The following is a 21,328-nucleotide window of genomic DNA, read 5'->3' on the forward strand; positions in this document are numbered from 1 at the left end:
AATAGAATATACAATGCTCCCACATGCAGAAGACTCTGTCTTCTTCCTACTTACATGGCATAGTAAACTCCTGTGAGAAGTTGCACCATAAATTCAGGATCTAATACTATTCGACCACAGATTTCTTTCCACTGTTTCTCATGTTGCCGTGGAAACCCACTCACACAAACCCTAGGAAAACACAGTAGTTAATGTGTGACTTCCTGGCTGGCTAATCTTACATTTAATGAGACATCCATCCCTCAGCTACTGATGCCTGCTAAAAGCCAGAGTTGTGAGCAGGTAGAAAATGTTTCCTTTTTAATTTTTTTAAAGCACACCTTTATTCAGAAAGCATGTATTCTAGTAGACTACATAAACAGTAACAAGTTTCCCCAAATAGCTAACAACCTCTTTCACAGACATCCTTTTATCCCTTCTCTCTCTCTCAAACATATAAATACACAGTTTTTATCCATCTTAAATTGTAGTGGAGAATTACTAGATAGTACATAATTTTTAAACAGACATCGCAAAATACTGTTGTTCATAAGGCCAAAATTATTTATCTGATGTTTTCCTTAAGCAGAATTCAATGTGCACAATTAGGATCCTCATTTTCTTTACTGTGTAGTGCGGCGCTGGGATTGGTGGCTCTCATGGCCAGTGGGGCTGTTCCTTCCACAGTGGAACCACCATGGGCAAACTCAAACAGCAAGATCTGTGGTCCACACATCAGCAACACCTCTGCTCCTCGGCACTGCAGACCAAGGACTTCTGGTAGCTCCTGGGCGGCATGAACTTTATTTTCTCTCTTTCTTTCCTTTGGAGACAGGGTCTCACTATGTAACCTAACCCTGGGTGGCCTGGAGCTCTCTCTAGCCTCTGTCATTCGAGTGCTAGGATTAAAGACTGGGATTATTATTCCCATAACCAAGCTTGCCTTTGAATCTTTTCTGCATACTGCTTATATATCAGTGTGTTCTTGTCAATTATATTTAATTTTAACATATCAGTCTGATGACAAATGGACTTCTGGTCCTCTTTTGGGGATCTTAGGATGCACAAGAGGTGTAAGAGTGGTTATGACGCCGAATAGAATATGCTATCCCCTCTGCAGGCAGTGACAACAAGGACCTTTGACGCCACTGTTAGCCAAAAGATCATAAACAACTGCCTTCTGTTTCACTGAGATGCTTCCAAAAGCTGTATCTTAAAATATGGTTATAGAGTTATAACATTAATATCAAGTTTTAGGTTAATTATAATAGCAAGTTCGGAAGGAAAAATTTAGTGCCTTATTATAGTCTCAATCAACTAAAAACTATACACATATAGAATATAATGAAGCAATAAAACACTACAAGTTGAAAATAGCATTACATGGATGAAATCATCGGCACATGCCCCACCCTAATCCCGGCACTCAAGAGACAGAAAGAAAGCCAGCCTGGGCCACACAACAAATCACAGTCCAGCCTCACCTACAAAGAAGTTTATCACTAAAACAGAAACCAGACTATTAAGGGTGAAGCTTGCTCATGTATCCCCTAATGGACAATAATAGGTATCATATTACTGTGGTATATATCTTTTATATGTTTAAAATAACCCAATGATTTCATCATATCAATAGTTATACACTAGAAATAATCACTTGCAACTACTAAGAAAGATGAAAAAACATGAATATCTATTAAAAATAAGTACAAGGTTCAGAACAAAGTTTTTAAAAGTTCTCCAGGGGAGGCCGGGGTATGGTGCGTGCCTTTAATCTTAGCACTTGGGAGGAAGAGGCAGGTGGATCTCTGAGATTGAGGTCAGCCAGGTCTACAGATCGAGTTCCAGGATAGGTTCCAAAATTATAGAGAAACCCTGTCTCAAAACACCAATTAATCAATCAATCAATCAATCAATCAATCAATCAATAAAAGTTCGCAAAGCTATACAGAGAAACCCTGTCTCGAAAAACAAACAAACAAAAACAAACAAATTAAACCATTTCTATGGGGTTGGGGATTTAGCTCAGTGGTAGAGCGCTTGCCTAGCAAGCGTAAGGCCCTGGGTTCGATCCTCAGCTCTAAAAAAAAAGTTCTTCAGGGGACACAGAATCTACATTAGAGGTAAGAACCTCGTTTACCACTAACATTGTAAGTGGGATAAAATAATATACTAAATTTTAAGATAATCTATCTGTAAATTCAAAATTCTGGAAATTTAGATTAGACTTTGGCCAATTACTCAAACTAGTGAGTTTTGTTATAATCAGAACAGCATGTGACCCTGAGCATTCCTCAAAGACAGATTCCTGATCCCTATGAACTTTCCTTTCTGGTATTTATGATATGTCGTCTCCTTTACCCACTAAGGGTGGAACATGTGACTTGTTTCTATCCAACACAATGTAGCAACGTGAAAGGATTCCCCACCATGTGTACACTATTTGTACATTATGTGTAACTATTCCAAAAGTAACAGGTCATACTGGATACTCTCAATTTATTCTGGCTTTGAAGAAGCAAGCTATGATGTCATAAGCTGCCCATGTGGCATGAAAGTGAGGACCGATTTCAGCAGACCATCAACTACATAAAGAAACCTATAATCCTACAACTATAGGAACAGAACTCTGACAAAGTCTTGTAAGAACACAGTTCTTTATGTCTTTTTAGAGTCTTAAAAAACCTCTAAGATGCCAGGGGTGGTAGGTACCACATGCCTTTAATTTCAGCACTCAGAAGGCAGAGTTAGGCAGATCTTAGTGAGTTGGAGACTAGTCTAGTCTACATGGGGAGTTCTTTCCAGGCCAGAACCACACAGTGAGAACCTTGTCTTCAAAAGAAAAAAAGACCTCAAGCAGAGGCAAGCCATGCTTACATTCCTGCCTCATAAAAACTATGAAATAATAAATGTATGATGTTATGAGCAGTTAAAATTGTGGAAACTTATTTTTCTTTTTAAGGATTGTTTTGTGCTGGGTGGTGGTGGTGATGGAGCACTCCTTTAATCCCAGCACTTGGGAGGCAGAGGCAGATGGATCTCTGTGAATTTGAGGCCAGCCTGGTCTACAGAGCGAGTTCCAGGACAGCCAGAGCTACACAGAGAAACCGTCTCGAGAAACAAAACAAAAACAACAAATGTTGTGTGCATGTATATCTCCCAACACGTTTGTGGGGTCAGAAGACAATGTCTGGGAACTCAGCTCTTTTCTCCCCCTGTTATTTCTGCCACAGCACCTCTACAAGAGCTTTCCTGCATAGCCTTGTAGTTTTGAGTTTCGGAGACTGAACTCATATTTTAAGGGTTTCTCAGCACACTGGTTCACCTATTTGAGCCTCTTGCTGGCCCAAGAATTTGTTATGTAGCTAAAGGGAGGGATTGAATATGATCCTTCCCTCCCATCCCCCAAGACAGGGTTTCTCTGTGTATCCCTGGCTGTCCTGGAACTCACTGAGGTCCAGACTGGCCTCAGACCCACCTATCTCTGTCTCCCTAGAGCTAGGACTAAAGGCATGTGCCACCACTGCCTGGCTAGGCTTGTATATGATTTAATTCTAGACTCCGTTTTCTAAGTCAAAAGTCACTTGGAAAGTATAAGCTCAGAACTGAATTCTGTGACACTGAACCAATTTATATTACCTAAATTTTTTCGACAGTAGAATTCAGTTAAGCCGAACTTCTTAGAAATTCTGAGGTAATAAAGACTAATCTAAAGCAGACACTGAATATTCCTTTACCATCACACAGATAAATGGTACAATATCAATCTTTTCCAATACAGACAAGAGTTTACAATGGGGATGGAGGCTGAAAGGTCAGGAGTTCAAGGTCAACTTGCACTACATGAGGCAATGTTTTAAGTAAATAAAAATGTATAAGGAAAAGTTTCACATTCTTAAGGTTTTTCCCATATACAGGTCTATTATTAAATTTTTTTTTTCCTTTTGCAAGACAAGGTTTCTTTGTGTAACAGCCCTGGCTGTCCTGGAACTCACTTGGTAAACCAGGCTGGCCTTGAACTCACAGAGTTCCACCTGCCTCTGCCTCATGAGTGCTGGGATTAAAAAACCTGCATCACCACTATCCAGAAAACATTTCAAAACTTTTAACATGATTTATAAAAACAATGCATCTAGGGGGCAATCTGGTATATTGATAAGTGATCCTAAACTTAGTGGTCTCAACCAGCTCCTTGTTCAGCTAGAAAATATTCTGTTTAATGTTAAAATAATCTTCTTTTTACAATCTTTAATGATTTATTTTATAAGTGTTTTGTCTGCATGTGTGTATGTACAATTAATTATGTGAGGGCAGTACCAGAGTCCTAAACAGAGCACTGGACCATCTGGAACTGGATAACGATATTGTAGGCCTCTGTGGAGATAATGGGAAGTGAACTGGTCCTGTGCTCTTACCTGCTGAGCCATCTCTCCAGTCCCTTAAAATAATGTTCATTCCTACAGGAAGTTCCATGAATTTTATTTGCTACCATACCAGAAGTTGAGCAGCCTGACATACACGATCCTTCCCAGCAGCGCTGTGACTATGAGCAATAATGACTACTCTTCTCACCTGGAGCCCATCCGACAAAGAGACTGGTAAGATGAGGCAGGCATATACACAATAGCGGAATTATAGCACAGCAGGAGAAAACTCAAAACTTCAAACCTAGAAAAATAACAAAAAAGACCACAATTACTTATTTCTATCTGAAACCACAGTAACTTATTTACTTACTAAATGGTTATAACAACGCCTTAATGTAAATCGTCATGGTTTTTTTCATCTTAATCAGGTTACTGTAGAATCCTCCTCAGTAGTTTGCTTCCTTCTTATTAGGAACCATAGCCCTTTGCTGTCATCAATATTTTCTTCTTAAAAACAAATTAAGGGTGGGCATGGTGCACATGCCTTTAACCCCAGCACTCAGGAGGCAGAGGCAGGCGGATCTCTGTAAGCTCAAGGCCAGCCTGGTCTACAGAGCGAGATCCAGGACAGCCAGGGCTATGTAGAAAGAGCCTGTCTCAAAAACAAAACAAAACAAAACAAAAAAGAATTTAAGGATGCACGGTGTAGTGGAGCGCATCTTCAATCTCAGCACTGGAGGGCAGAGGCAGTCCCATCTCTGTGTGTTTGAAGCCATCCTGGTCTACACAGTGAGTTCCAGTCCAGTCACAGCTACATAGTAAGATTCTGTCTCCACAAAATAATGAACCCCACCCCACCCCCAAAACCAAAATAACCAACCAACCAAAACAAACTAACCCCAAACCTCAAAACCAATGACATCAAGGGGCTGGAGAGCCGGCTCAGTAAGAGTACCAGCTAGTCTTGCCAGTTTGGTTCCCAGCACCCATGTGGCGGCTCACAACCACCTGCAGCTCCAGTTCCAGGGCTTCTAAGGCCCCAAAGAAACTGCAAGACGCTGGACAGCATTCCTAACCTGTATCCACCAGATACACAGAGCCCTCCTCCCTTCCTCCAGCTATAGCAATAAAACACATCTTCCATATTGACTGCTGAATGGTTTATGTAGAAGGTGGATACCCTGCTTGAGAACCATGGTTTAAAAGTCATTACATCTTGAAAAGGGAAAATGGAAGGGAGGAGGGATGGGAGACAGCAATTTTTATTAATGAACTGTGTGGACGTAATACATATTTAGTTTGGAGGTAAAAGCTACATGTATTGGTAAGATATTTCACAGTAAAAATTATATACAACAAAAGACTCCCATAACATCCAATGCCATCACTCTCATACCCACTAAGATCAGAAGATGGACGTGAGATTAGCTGCCAGTAAGGACAATGAGAAGCTTTTATTATCTATTATCTTATGCTATGGGCATTTTGCTTGTTGGGCGTCTGTATACCACGAGCATGACCGCTGTCTGACGACACCAGAAGAGGGCTTTAATGCCCTAAAACTGTAGGAACACATGGTTGTGAGCTGCCGTGGGTGCTCTTAACTGCTGAGCCATCTCTCCAGCCCTGTGACATATATTTGATTGGTTACTAACCTTGTTTATTTAATAAGAGTTTGCTGAACTGCCCCATAAGCAGAAAATTGCCCACAAGCAGCAGAAGCCGTTCATAGTACGGAGGGAAGAGGAAGAATTTGACTGCAGATGAGATACAGTGACACCACAGGGTGCTGGCAGCCTGCTCTCCCGCCCCAGGTGAAGAGCTGGTCAATGGCTACTGTGTGGGAAGAACCAATTTTCGCCATGGACGAGCTCCTCAATAACTTGTCCAATCCCAAGAGGTCAGCCCTGGATACATGTATATGCAAGCAAACAGACTCAGTAGATACATGTGCATACAGTACATGTATACATATGTATAGACATAGGACAGTAATAAGTGATCATGAATTTGGGGGGACACGGAAACAGCTGGAGAGGGAGGGGGAGTGGTGTAGATATGGTATTGATATATGAAGTTCACAAAAAAGCCTTTTGAGTAGTTCTTGTTCAAAGTGCCAAGGACCACAAATGTTTCAGGTTTTGCAGTGTTCCAGATTTTGTAATGTGCGCCTTCTTTGGAGGTAAGGCCCAAGTCTATACCAGAAATTCATTTATGTTTCACATGTACCACACACACACATAGACTGAAGGCGATTTCACATAGTATTTCAGTGCACGTGCATGTTACCTGTGTCCTAGTCACACAGACTGTGAGGACGGTCTACCTGCACCATCTTGCTGGTGCCCACAAGATTTTAGACTTTGGAACATTTCAGATTTGTGATTTTCAGATAAGGATGCTTAACCTGTATTATAATGGATTCCACCAAAATGACGTATTTAATTTTTGGACTCTGCTCATATCAAGCTTGAAATGAAGTTAATTATACTTAGCTATTAGGCATAAATTCACCATTGTTACTGTGTAGTTTTTTTTTTTTTTTTTTTTAAATTACTTTAGATGTTTTGCCCACATGTATGTATGCATACCACATGCATGCCTGGTGCCCTTGGAAGCAAGAGAGGGTGTTAGCTACCCTGAAACCAGAGTTGCAGATGGTTGTGAGCCACCATGTGGGTACTGGGACTTGAACGCAGGTCCTCTGGAAAAAGAGCCAGCAGTTATCCTGAGCCATCCCTCCAGCCCCCACTATGTAGTTTTGATCATTACCGGTTTTGTGCAGTGAATGTTTCTCTCTGAGGATGAAGATCACTGTAAACAACCCTGATGAGATCATGCTGACATAATGCCCCTTCTGTTAAAGCCATGGATCCAATTGTTGAGGGCTACAAAAAATAAGATATAGTATGAAATAATGTCTCCAAAATGAAGTAAAAATCTGTATTAAATTGTTTTTAATTGTTTAAATAAAATGTAGCTTTTCTCTGTTCAATGATATTTTATGCTTTCTTTTGGAAATTATGTGAAGACACATAAAATTTGAAATATAATGGAGTTACTCTGTATTTAGGAAAAAGAAAAGCTGCAAAAACATTTAGTTTTGAAAGAAATACATTTACATTTGTTTATATTCCAGAACACATAATATAACTACTTATATAAAATAAACAGTATTGAAGACTATGATAAAAACCTCTTTAATATTTATGTAATTGATTTCATGTTTTCATGTTAGAGTAACCACTTATTAATATCACTACTATCATTTTATTTCATAATATAATACAAATAACTTGATTAAAATCTATTACTCAGAAATATTCTTTGTTAAAATAAATACTGGTTGAATAGGAGATATACTATTTCTAACAAAAAACAAAGTCTCAGAGGAATTAATTTAAAAAATTAATAGCTTCATTGAGCCACAAAACAGGATAATGTGTGTTGAAAATGGAATATAATTTTTAGGAAAAACTTTTTAAATGCTCATAATCTGACACACCAAAGGCCACTAAAGACAGTAAATTTGATTTATGATACATTTTCTTACTAGGTTTTACCAAAGAGAGCTCAGCTCAACAGCAACATTTACCTAAATAATCATGAGTGTGCTCATATTCTTCAACAGAATAAACATAAGCAAAACAAATATGTTACTAACAGCTAGAATGTGCAATTAGACTCTTTTATACTGAAGAATAATGGAGCATCAACATCCTTCTGAGTAATTACTTTCCTTAAGAATAATAAAAATGATTCAATCTTGCTATGGGATATCTTTCTGTATGTTGTGACTATGTGTGGGTCCTATTGGATAATAAATAAAGCTGTTTTGGCCTATGGCAAAGAAAGCTTACAGCCAAGTGGGAAATCAGAGCAGAGATCCAGAGAGGGCAGAGTCAGCAGCCCGCTGCCAAAGGAGCAACAAGATACCAGCAGACCAATAATGCCACGGCCACATGGCAACATATAGATTAATAGAAATGGGTTAATTTAAGGTATAAAAGCTAGCTAGCAAGAAGTTGAAGCCATAGGCCATACAGTTTGTAATTAATATAAGCCTCTGAGTGATTATTTTATAAACGGCTACGGGACCAAGGGGCTGGGCAGGACCGAGAAACTTCCAGTTACACAATCTAACAAAGATAATCAGCAAACAATAAGTTGAAAATGAGCCAGGTGGTGGTGGTGGCACACACCTTCAATCCCAGCACTAAGGAGGAAGAGGAAGGCAGATCTCTGTGAGTTCAAGGCCAGCCTGGTCTACAGAGCGAGTTCCAGGACAGCCAGGAAATCCTGTCTTGGAAACCCGCCCCCAACCTCAAAGGAAAATAAAGTTGAAAATAATACCAATGAGTGAAAAATATATGAATAAACAAGAACTAGAGGGAAATTATCCATTAAATATTAACTCCCTTGACACAAATCTGACACCACACATAATATCCACTCTAAAAAATGTACACCACAACAGCTGGAGAGATGGCTCAGTGGTTAAAAGCACTGGCTGCTCTTCCAAAGGACCTGAGTTCAATTCCCCAAAACCACATGGCAGCTCACAACTGTCTGTAGCAGCTCACAACTGTCTGTAACTCTAAGATCTGACACCCTCACACAGACATACATGCCAGCAAAATACCAACACACACAAAATAAAAATAAATTTAAAAAATTACTATTTCAATCAGTTAATTTATCTAATGTGAGTGTGTGCACATATGGACGTCTGAGGACAATCTGTGGGAGTCAGTTCTCTCTTTCCGTTTTACCAGTCCCAGGACTAAAACCAGGTTGTCAGGGTTGCTGGCTGGTACCTCTATCTGCCAAGTCATCTGCAGGCCCAATACTTACCTTCCCTCCTTTCATTAAATGTGCATGAATGTTTTGTCTGTGTGTAGGTCTGTGTATTAGATGCATGTCTGGTGCCCTTGGAGGCCAGAAGAGAGTGTCAGAGAACCTGGAACTGGGCTTACAGGTGGTTGTGACCTACCATGTGGGTGCTAGGAATTGAACATGGGTCCTCCAGAGGAACAGTCAGTGTTCTTAACCACTGAGCTGGCTCAGCTCACAACCAAAAAGAGAAGACTATGTATTAGGACCCTTGCATGGTGGTATAGTCATTTCACTCAAAAGATAGAAGCAGGTTTAGGAGTGTAAGGTCATCCTTGACCACCTGGTGAGTTTGGGGCCTGCCTAGGCTACAGAGGTCATGTTTCCAAAACAGAAACAAAACAAAAAAGTACTCGTCATATTTACCTCTGACAGAAGATAAATTTTTATCTTTTTCTCAACATAATGTGAAACATTCAATATTCCCCACGTTACTTACTTCATGGTATATTGAAGGCTTGGATAAGGAAGGGATAGTGAAAGACAGCACTTTATTGTTTCCATCTTTATCAGCAATTTCCTACAGTAAAAAATGAACAGAAACAATGTAACACTAAGTCTATAGCAACATACATAATAAGCACTTCCTTAACTAATAGAACATACTAGTGAGTTTGAGAAACAATAGTACATAGAGATGCTATTACTGTAACCTACCCTTTCAGATTTATTAGCAAACTGATACATACAGCAGAGCTGTTACCCAGAGATACCGAGCATGAATCACACCACATCAAATCCAACATGACAGCAAAGGCAACATCAGATGTACAGAGACCAGGAAGAGAAAAAGTGATTAGATCTGGAGGGCAAATACTGATCAGATCTTTGAGCAGGAACATGGCTGAGCAAAGCACAACTCAAACCAAGAGACCCACACTTACTGACACGGGACCCACACTTACTGACAGGGGACCCACACTTACTCACACGGGACCCACACTTACTCACACGGGACCCACACTTACTCACATGGGACCTACACTTACTGACAGGGGACCCACCCACACTTACTGACACTGGACCCACACTTACTGACAGGGGACCCACACTTACTCACATGGGACCCACACTTACTGACAGGGGACCCACACTTACTCACATGGGACCCACACTTACTGACACAGGACCCACACTTACTGACAGGGGACCCACACTTACTCACATGGGACCCACACTTACTGACACTGGACCCACACTTACTGACAGGGGACCCACACTTACTGACAGGGGACCCACACTTAGTGACATGAGCACATTGTAACACGAATGACTTGTCTGCTAGCTTTCCCAAGACGTAACTGACAGAATTTACATGTACTTCTAGTGTACTTGAAGTTCTGATACGTTTACACTGTGAAATGAGCACATGCACAGACTTACTCAAATATCCAGTACTGCAGTTACCATTTTATCGTGAGAACATTTGAAGAACGAATCTTGATTACAAGAAATTGATAATCCCTCAGCAATAAACTACCAGACTGTAATAAGTCACATATGGACAATATTAGTATAACTGTTTAAGAAATAGATATATTTAGATAATTTCCACTGAACTGTAAGAAAATTCTTTTGTGTTCTTGTTTGAGACAAGTTTTCACTCAGTAGCACAGGGTGTCCTGGGATGCAATATGTAGTCCTGGCTGGCTTCAAATCTGCACTTCGGTTTACTGAGTGGTAGGATCAGAAATGTGTGCTACTATACCTGGTTTCTCTCTCTCCCTCTCCCTCTCCCTCTCTCTCTCTCTCCCTCCCTCTCTCTCATTGTTTCTTTCTTTCTTTCTTTTTTTTTTCTGAGAAAGGGTCTCATGTACTACTGCAGCCTGACTTGTTATATAGTTCAAGCTGGCCTGGAACTGAAAATCTTGCCTTAGACTCCTAAAGCTGGGATTAAAGATATGAGTCACCATATACAGCTTTTTGTAATTTTTTTGTTTGTTTGTTTTTTGAGACAGGGTTTCTCTGTAGCTTTGGTGCCTGTCCTGGAACTCACTCTGTAGACCAGGCTGGCCTTGAACTCACAGAGATCCACCTGCCTCTGCCTCCCGAGAGCTGGGATTACAGGCGTGCGCCACCACCGCCTGGCTAGTTTTTTGTAATTTTAAAAGATTTTTTTAAACAGAGAGAGATGGCTTAGCGGTTAAAAGCACTGACTGATGTTCTAGAGGACCCAAGTTCAATTCCCAGGCTGTCCATGTCCAATCATGCCAGGATTTAAAAAAAAAGAAAAAGATTTTTGAGAGACAGGGTTTCTCGGTAGCCCTAGCTGTCCTCAAGCTTGGTTTGTAGATCAGCAGGCTGGCCTTGAACTCACAAAAATCTGCCTGCCTCTACCTCCCAAGTGCTGGGATTCAAAACATGTGCTACCACACTTGGCTACAAGTTTTTTTCAAGTGTTTTTCTGAAAACAAGAAATCTGGGCAGTGGTGGCGCACACTGGGGGGCAGAGGCAGGAGCAAACAGACCATCCTTCCTCTAGTGTGAGGCATCTCTCGTCTCCAGGCTCCAGCACAAACAGTAAACTGCTTTACATCTCAGCTCACTGCCCTCTGCTTGTTCTAAGTAACATGCAACTGCCATGAAATCCAATAGACAATCGCTCTCACTGGACCCTACTACAATAGAGGGTCAGAGATTAAGGAGCTAGCTACATTGCTGCAAACCTGTAAACCTAGTATTCGGGTGGTAAAGGAATGAGGTTCAGAGAACAGGTCAGATTCAGACACAAAAAGTCTGAAGCCAGACCAGACAGAGATCCTGTCTCAAAAAACAAAATAAAAACAAACCCTAAACAAAACAACAACAAAAAAATCCCAAACACCTGGACATGGTAGCATACCCTTTGAACTCCAGCACTTGACCAAGGCAGGTGGATCCCTGTGAGGTTGAGACCATCCTGGTCTACATAGTCAATTCAAGGCCAGTGAGAGCCACACAATGAGACCCTGTCTCAAAAACAACCAGGTTAGCCTTCCTAAAACTTTTAAGTTTTATGAGGTCTCATTTAAAAACAGATCTACCACAAGATCTAACCACACCACTCTTGGGCATATATACAAAGGATTCTATACCTTACTACGGAGACACCTGCTCATCCATGTTCACTGCTGCTCTCTACTCATAATATCCATAAACTGGAAACAGCCTAGATGCCAACCAATTAAGGATTGGATAATGAAAACGGGGTACATTTATCCAATGAAATACCATTCAACTGTTAAGAAAAATGAAATTATGAAATTTGCACCACCACTACATCTATCCTGTTAGTATGTAATATAATCCTCAAAACTCTCATTTACTTTCCATGTGAATGCCTATTAAAGAACTCTTCACACTAAAAAGATTTTCTTGCTGGATATGGTAGTACACACTTTAATTCCAGCACTCAGGAGGAAGAGAAAGAAGGGAGATTTTTGTGAGTTCAAGGCCAGTCTCATCTCTATACTAAGCTCCAGACTAGCCAGGGCTATATAATGAGACCCTTGTAGGGAAAAAGGGGACAGCTAAAGAAACCCACCCTGACCCGGGATCCCAGAACAGGTCAAAGAAACACAGCCTATATCTGGGACCCGAGCCAGTGAAAGAAACACTTTATTCCTGAACCTAGAACCATAGAAACATACCCTGACTTTGAAACCAGTGCCAAAGAAACACTCTGTCCCTAGAATCAGAGCCAGTGAAAGAAATACACCCTGGCCTTAGAGCCAAAAAGGTAAGAAAGGCCAGTGAAAGAAACAGTTTAGCTCTGAAATCAGGGCCATCTCCGCTCCTGACCAATGAAACTAACCAATCGCTGAGCAGAAAAACCTAACTAATCCCTGGACAGAAAATCTTCTCCCTGGAGAAATTACACTCCTAAGAAACCCTATATAAACCACCCTTCCTGGTCAGTTGTGGGCTGTTCTCTCCACCCTGGTAGAGGCAGCCACTCTCCCAGACTCCTCCTTCCCAAATAAATCTCTTTCTCAAAGGAGTCTTGGGTGTGAAGATCTTCATTCACCAGCACAGAGAAGAATCTTGCTAAGTTGTCCCTTACCGGGACTGAGCAGAAAAAACCTTGCAGAGACATCCCTTACCGGGACTGAGCAAGGCGCTTTGCCAGAGCAGGAGGAGATTGTTACATTTCTGCAGGGGTTCCCTGTTGGTAGAGTGAAGCAGAAGTAACATCTTGGCTGGAGAAGCAGCAGAGCTCTGCTGGGAAGCCCCCTTAAGTGGGGGCTGAGCGAAGCTCTCCAGGAGAGGAGCAGGATTGCTGTATCCTGCCGGGAGACCATTCCCCACTGCACTCCCAACTCCAGGTATCGCAGACTCCCCCAAGCAGTCAGGACACCTTTCCCCCAGAGTTGCAACTTACAACCTGTCTCCAAAAAACAGAAAAGGTTTCTAGCTGGCACAGTGGTGCTTGCTTGTAATCCTAGTCTTTATGAGGCTAAGGCAAGAATTCCAGCACTCAGGAGGCAGAGGCAGGCAGTTCTCTATGGGTTTGAGGCTAGCCTGGTCTATAGAGTGAGTTCCAGGGCAGCCAGGGCTACACAGAGAAACCCTGTCTCGAAAAATTTAAAAAAAAAAAAAAAAAGAATGAAGAAGGAGGCCTTTTGTTCTAAGATCAAGTAAGAGTTCAAGGCCAGCCTCCACTACATACTATGTCTGAGGTCACCTAAGTTACACAGGGAGAAAAACAAAGTGACAGAAACCAAAGCCCAACAACACCGGAGCTAAGATGAAAGCATCTCTCTCAGCTCGTATGTATATTCTGAGCTTTTCATCTGCATGGGCACAACTGGATTTTCCTGATCAGTGATTGATGTGAGAGGGACCGCCCAGCCCACCCTTGGTGGTACCACCCTTGGGCCTTACATGAGTAAGGAAGCAGGCTGAGCAAGCCCTGAGGAGCAAGCCAGTAAGCAGCCCCCCCCATGGCTGCTTCATTCGTTCCTGCCTCGACTTCCCCAGATGACGGACTATAAACATTCTGTGAGGTGAAATAAATCCTTTGCTTCCCAAGTTGCCTTTGGTCATGGTGTTTTATCACAGCAAAAGACACCCTAAAACAATGACTTTTTCCTAAAATCTCTCCTATTCCTAATCCAAAGGGATCAAAAGTATACCTTTTCAGATACTATTTCCTCAGGAAAGTGTAGTAACTTTGGCTAATATTTTCATTTCTCACATCCTTTTCTATACACACTTTGCATTATTAGTCATCTATGAATATGACTTCTGAAGTAGAGAAGTTGCCCTAAAAGCAGGTAGCTCATTTCAGTATCCAATTTGTTTCTTATAAAAGGGATTTATAAACACTGGCTCCAAAGAATGCTTTGTAGTAAGCCATCTGAGTTAACGATGTTATCAATTACATCTTCAACAATTTTATTAAAAAACTTGTTACGAATGTTTATAATCAACTCAAAAAAATTATTCAATAGACATTTCTCTAAACAATCTTCAAATATTTCAGAGAATTTTAAAAATATTCTAAATTTCCCACACTACCACTTTCAACTCACCAAATTATAAATGCCTAGGAGAAGCGCCTCGATGCAGCCATTACTCTGCCTGTCTCTGCTAACGGTGAGTCGCAAGTACACCCACATCAGCTCAGGCAAGAACTGCAGTGTGAACCTCTTCAGCCGGACTTCAGAGCTACGGTAGAGCTCAAACAGCTGATGGCAGACAGGCTCCAGGAGCTGAAAGGGAACAGAGCAGTGTGAATGCTTGAGCTGTGACTGTACTTCTTAAAAAGGCAATGTACCTTTACAATATTTAAAAATAAATTCCTCTTAAAATTTGTTCCTCCATATATGAGCTGACTCAACAGAGCCTTAATAGACTATATATTAAACTGACCAAACCTCTAACTCTACATATTTTAGCACCAAATACTATTACTATACTTTTTGATGTACTATGCTACTAAATTTACTAGATAAGTAGTCTGTTTGTCAGTGAACTATATTTATATTTGATGAGTTTCCTGTCCTTACTGAGACCTTCTAGGCTCTCTTTTTTTTACATTGATGTAAGTATGAATGTATGTGTGGGTACTTGAACGCCATGGTACATGTATGGAAGTCAGAACAACTTTGTGGATCTAGCTCTTTCCTTCTATCGTGTGAGTTCTAGGGAACCAACTTAGGTCGTAGCAAGTGCCTTTATCTACTGAGTCATCTCACTAGCCCATCTTCCATTTCAAGAATTTTCTTCTTGATTAAAATAACTTCAGGTTGGGGATTTAGCTCAGTGGTAGAGCGTTTGCCTAGCAAGCGCAAAGCCATGGGTTCAGTCCTCAGCTTCAAAAAACAAACAAACAAACAAATAAATAAAATAAAGTAAAATAAAGTAACTTCAAATTTCAAGTAAAGTTATGACTTAAATTATATACCACTTATTAGATGAAGAAATTTTATAAAACACATATGGGCATCCAAAATTCTAGCAAATATAATATTTTAAATACATACAAGGGAAGTAGAACCAGATTTAAGACCTCACTAATTATATTTATTTAAAAGGTTTGGGGCTAGGAAGATGGCTCAGTGGGCAAAGCTCCTGTCATACAAGCACGAGGACTTGGGCTCAGATGCCCAGCATCCACATAAAAGTTGAACACAGCATAGCACGGGGGAGGGGGAGATAAACAGACTCCCCGGGCCTTAGGACCAAACACACAATTGTGAAAGGGAAAAGGGATATATATATATAAAAATATGTTTTTCAATGCTTAATTGGCTAATTGTTCTTGTATTACCACATTAAATGACTTGAGAGACCTCATGATGTTAAAAACTGAATAAAATGAGCAGCTCCACCTACTGCTGATTTAAAATGGTTCCGCTCCTACTAACTATAGACTGTATACACCTGGCTGACTTTTAACTCTATACCAACACTGATGAGAAACTAAGACCCCCCCACACCCTTCCACCCCACCCCTGAGACAGGGTTTCTCTGTGTAGCCCTGGCTGTCCTGGAACTTGCTTTGTAGACCAGGCTGGTCTTAAACTCACAGATTCACCGGCCTGCCTCCCGAGTGCTGGGATTAAAGGCAGGCACCACCATTGCCTAGGTTGACTCTTATTTTTAAACATGGTACTTACTGGTAATCCAGTTGCTTTTAATCAAATACAGCTACAAAATGAGATCATTTAAAAACCTGCCATTGCTGTCTATTAAAACCTTCAATTCTGGAAGTGGTGGTGATGCATGCCTTTAATCCCAGCACTCAGAAGGCAGAGGCAGGAGGATTTCTATGAGTTTGAGACCATCCTGGTCTACAAATCGTGTTCTAGGACAGCTAGAGCTGTCCAAAACCAACCAACCAACCAAAAACCTCAAAATCAAAATACTCTTTAATTCCAAGCATTTGTATCATGCTAATATTTCTTAAGTTCTTAATGGAAACCAGAAATGGTGGCACACACTTGTAATCCTAGCACTTGGCAGACAGAGGAGGAGGATCAAAGTTCAAAGGTCTTCTCAGGTACACAACCTCATGAGACCTTGTCTCAAACAAACTATAAACAACTCCACTAAAAGGTACTATGTAGTCAGGCGGTGTGTGTGTGTGTGGGGGCACCTTTAATCCCAGCACTTGGGAGGCAGAGGCAGGTGGATCTCTGTGAGTTCAAGGCTAGCCTAGTCTACAGAGTGAGTTCCAGGACAGCCAGGGCTATACAAAGAAACCCTGTCTCAAAAAACAAAAAACAAAAACCAAAAACAAACAAAAAACCAAAACAAGCCAACAAAAACAACCAGTATTATCATCCACATCAAAAGTGCTAACAATCATCATCTTTGGCTTTAAAACAATTTAGGAATAGTTGACACCTTTCCTAAATTAAGCCAATACTGTATTGACATGATAATTACTGAGACATACTATCTGATGAAAACACTTGAGAGCATTTTGAGTGAACTAACAAAAACTGAAGGCTAATTGAGTAGGAGAAATAACGTGAGGTGGAGAAATGGAGACAATAAGTCAGACAATAAGCAATAAAATAATTATAAGCCCACCTGTGATTGGGAAGAGACATGAGGTAGATAATAAAAGGTAAAGTCTAAGAAGGTGTTTCTTGTTTTGTTTTGTTTTTAAAGAGGTGTATAGAGCAGGTACAGCTCAGCAGGCCTCAAGACCTGGATTCAGATCTCAGTCCTCACCCATCCTAACCCTGCACACTTACAGGAGATGGGAAGCAGGGACAAGAGAACAGTCAGACATTTGCACACCCATCTCAGAAAAGTGGGAAGACAGAATATGAAGTCAAAGAAAATATAAAACAAACAGAGGGGACTTAACGGAGTGGAGGACTCAAACTGGAAGAACCACTGGTGACTAGGGGGTCTGTTAAATGGAAAAGAACAAAATAATATTGTTGGTTGTAACAAAGGTAGCCACAACATGCAAAATTAAACCCTGCAAATTCATATCAAGGATTTTTATGTCTTTAAAGCAAAACTGATATTAAGACTGTCCTAAGTTCAATTCATATTAAATAAAGCATGTGGCCAATTTCTGAAATAACATCTTGGAAGAACATCAGATGATGCCTCGGAATATAATAATCTGCCCATCTGTGACTACTGTGCACAACAGTTCTGAGGGTCTACAGAATGCATAGTCCTGGGCTTTCAAACGTCTGAATTAACAACTATTCTGAGGGTCTACAGAATGCATAGTCCTGGGCTTTCAAACGTCTGAATTAACAACTATTCTGAGGGTCTACAGAATGCATCGTCCTGGGCTTTCAAACGTCTGAATTAAAAGCTTCTGATCTGACAACAGTAAGGATGGAACCCAGACCTGCCCTTGCAACTTCATAATGACAATGAATGCTAAATCTTGAACCTGAATTTCTCAAGCTACCAATTTCATTTTTAACCATGACTTTGTCTCATGTATTATTATAAAGCATGATAATATACAATGTCTGAATAATTTTTAAAAATGTCTTGTTTTTCCATATCTTTTGAGTACTAAATCTTCAGTACTAGAACCTTTTTGTAAAATAATTTTTTCTTTTTTTTTTAAGATTTATTTATTTATTACATAAATTGTGTTCTATCTGCATATATTTCTGCATGCCAGAAGAGGGCACCAGATCTCATTACAGATGGTTGAGAGCTATCATGTGATTGCTGGGAACTGAACTCAGGACCTCTGGAAGAGCTGCCTGTGCTCTTAACCTCTGAGGCATCTCTCCAGCCTGTAAAATAATTTTCTAATCAATATTTACTTGCTTATTTATTTACACTTAACTCCTGAGCCATATCCCAAGCACATATTTATTAAATATTCATTACATATGGATAAAATGTTGCATTCTAGAAGTAACAATTATAGAATATATGACCACTGCCCATGAAGAGCTTACAATCTAAAGAGAAAAGTATAAGACAAATAATTTTTAATAAGCAAAGCTTAAATGTTAGGACAGTGCAAGATTAAGGGTAGGGTATAAACACATTTATTACTTAGAAAATTTCAAATACTCCTGACTATAGATATGTGTGTATGAGTGTGTATACCTATCTACACACTTACACACACAGCCCATGTCTGAAGTTTTAATAATTCAGCAACACATCGCAGGAGAAAAAGCAGCAGTGAATCTTGCAGCTGCTGCTAGGAAGAACAGCAGATGCAAGTCTAGGAGCCAATCCAAACAGAGGAGACAGGAAGAAGAGGTCAATATGCAAGCTTTTAGTGGGAAGACAATCAAGACGCACTTTCAGTTAGGCTGCTGGTTAGGAGACGGTTACCTGGCGGTTACTTCTTCAGCTCGCTGCAGTGCACAGCAGAGACACTCTTGGAGGCTGTATCTGGGAAGATAAGAAGCTACTTTCCTGTGTGTTCCTTTCATTTCATGTTAAAGCATACATGAATCCAGTGGACTAAACTATAATTGCACGACTGTGTCAATGCAAAAATACTGTGTATCTGGCCTAAGCTAACATATAGATTCAGGTGCTGTATTTTTCTATCTTCTATCACAGAGTGAATAACAGTGAACTGTTATTCTAAGTTTATTGATCTTTGCTATTTAGATCTTTAAAAGCACTTCCTCTGATAATTTTCAGGTAAACAATAAACAGCAATAATTGTGTTATCAGTTTACAACTGATGAGGGTGCTGCTTATAAACATCTCTGCAGTATTAAGAAGTAAGAATAAACGATATTAAATAAAGAAGGCTGACCCAGTATACTGTTAAAATTGGTTTTCCAGAGAAGGAACATTCCAGAACACAAAGAAAAAAGAAACGTTAAACAAAGACTCCACTGAGATGAGGTGACTGCAGCTGAGGCTCAAGGCACACCACCTCCATCAGCAAACAGACCCAAGCCTCTTCCCAGGTAGGAAGACGGGGTGGGGAGGCAAAGCAACGACCCGAGTGCAGAGGACAGCAGCCTTCCAGTCACGGGGAGACAGAACACACACTCACACGGTGTGACTGCAGCACAGCTTCCTTCTTACCAGCTAGAACACACTCTCTAACGCTTCCCTACCTCGTTGTTGGAGTCCTGGATAACTTTATAGAGTGCGGGAACAAGCGCTTTTTTCCGGTGTAAAGTTGCTGCATAACTGGTGATCTGAGTGTCAGGTAACGCCTAAGAGAAGCCAACGGACAGCACAGTGAGTTTAACGTTTAGAAGACGGTTTCCTTTACATGAGTGCTACTGGAGTCAAATAAGAGTCACATAAGAAAACTTAAAGTAATTAATAGAATTAAGCGATTACCTACAAGTAATTGCTGAGCCACAGAAATGACTCCAAGTTGCACATCATAGTAGACTTCACAGAAGTGGGGCTCTTTCAAGTTGTCTGGCCCGAAAGAGAGCAGGCTGCCTTTCAGTTCGTGCACTTACGCTTTTACAAACACATTTCATAAGCATCCATGATATAGCTTTCACTCAAGACCATCTGACTTTTATTACTATGACTGGACACAGTCCCTCCAAACGATTCCTTTCACCCCCTGGAACTCCTCTGGCCCTACTCATACTAGCTCCACTTGCAAGCGGCACACGCCGAGGAGCGTTGCCCCACTCCGCACCCTGCAGCACTTGAGAGCCTGTCTGTGGAGAGCCATCACCGCCATTAGACTGCACACGGACCTTGAATTCTGACAGCCATTCTTCCACGACAGCCCGCTCTGACCCCAGCATCTTCCTTCCGTCTTCTTCTTTCACCTAAGACATAATTTTTTCAGAAATGAACCTGAAGACAGCATTCCCTACAGAGACCACCAAAGGGACAGAACGTGTCCATCTCACTAACCAAGAAACTCGTCTAGTCTGTATTTTAGATAGAGGCTTCCGCTCAGTTTGGAGGGCAATGAAAACTGTTCAAAACAAACCCGATTTTTAATGATTTATCAGGAACCCATTGTCTTCATGTGTTCACATTTTCCCTACTTCAGAGCGGCAAGAAGGTGTCCTTAAATATAGCCATATTCTCAGTACCAAAGAGTCGGAGGCAGGAGGATTGTGAAGTGGAGGTCAACTTGGGCTATGTAGTGAATTCTAAGGCAGGCCTGGGCTACATGGCAAGACCCTGTATCAACAAAACAAAAAGCTGAAAAACGAAGCGGCCAGGTGAAATCAAATTACATTATCAAAGGCAAATACACAGAGCAAGTTATACACGACAGAACAAACTCGGTAACAAAATATACACATCAAATCTAGAAAAAGCAAGGGTCATATAGTTGGCAAACTAACAGCAATATATGCACTATGCAAAATAAAACAGATTCCTAAGTTTTTTAAGATGGAAAAATGTCTAACTAGCAAAATCAAACTGAGTAAGTCTGTAAATTATAATCCAATTAAAGTTTATTTTTTTAAAAGCCTGGAAACAAATATATGGTCAACTATTAAGTGATTGCAATTGAGGGTAGTCCTACATATTTAGTTATGTATTAAAAATAAGATATTGTATTTTATTTAATTAGATCCGCTTGCCTCTGCCTCCCAAGCACTGGGATTAAAGGCATGTGCCACCACCACCCAGCTTCATGATCAGTCCTTAACGTAAGAGTTTAATTAGGAGAGATGGAGCGTCATATCAGAGACAAACGG

At 40.7% G+C, this 21,328-nt stretch overlaps 1 protein-coding gene across 7 annotated transcripts in view; it reads right to left on the reverse strand.

The window, feature by feature from the left end:
- Fam126b (family with sequence similarity 126 member B) overlaps positions 1-21,328 on the reverse strand; it is a 54,268-nt gene that overhangs the window by 11,072 nt on the left and 21,868 nt on the right. For 6 of the 7 annotated variants that reach the window (XM_036173229.1, XM_036173224.1, XM_036173228.1 and 3 more), the window contains exons 3-9: positions 20,363-20,437; positions 19,754-19,855; positions 14,753-14,932; positions 9,679-9,759; positions 7,119-7,234; positions 4,552-4,647; positions 55-171 (exon numbers count right to left, since the gene is read on the reverse strand). In XM_036173229.1, coding sequence (XP_036029122.1) covers positions 55-171; positions 4,552-4,647; positions 7,119-7,234; positions 9,679-9,759; positions 14,753-14,932; positions 19,754-19,855; positions 20,363-20,413 — 743 coding nt within the window. In that variant the 5' untranslated portion in view covers positions 20,414-20,437. Of the gene's footprint in view, positions 1-54; positions 172-4,551; positions 4,648-7,118; positions 7,235-9,678; positions 9,760-14,752; positions 14,933-19,007; positions 19,068-19,753; positions 19,856-20,362; positions 20,438-21,328 lie in introns of those variants that run through there. The other variant, XM_036173230.1, reaches the window with a different exon arrangement.

Source organism: Onychomys torridus, chromosome 23 (assembly GCF_903995425.1).
Source record: "Onychomys torridus chromosome 23, mOncTor1.1, whole genome shotgun sequence".
Taxonomy (NCBI): Eukaryota; Metazoa; Chordata; class Mammalia; order Rodentia; family Cricetidae; genus Onychomys; species Onychomys torridus.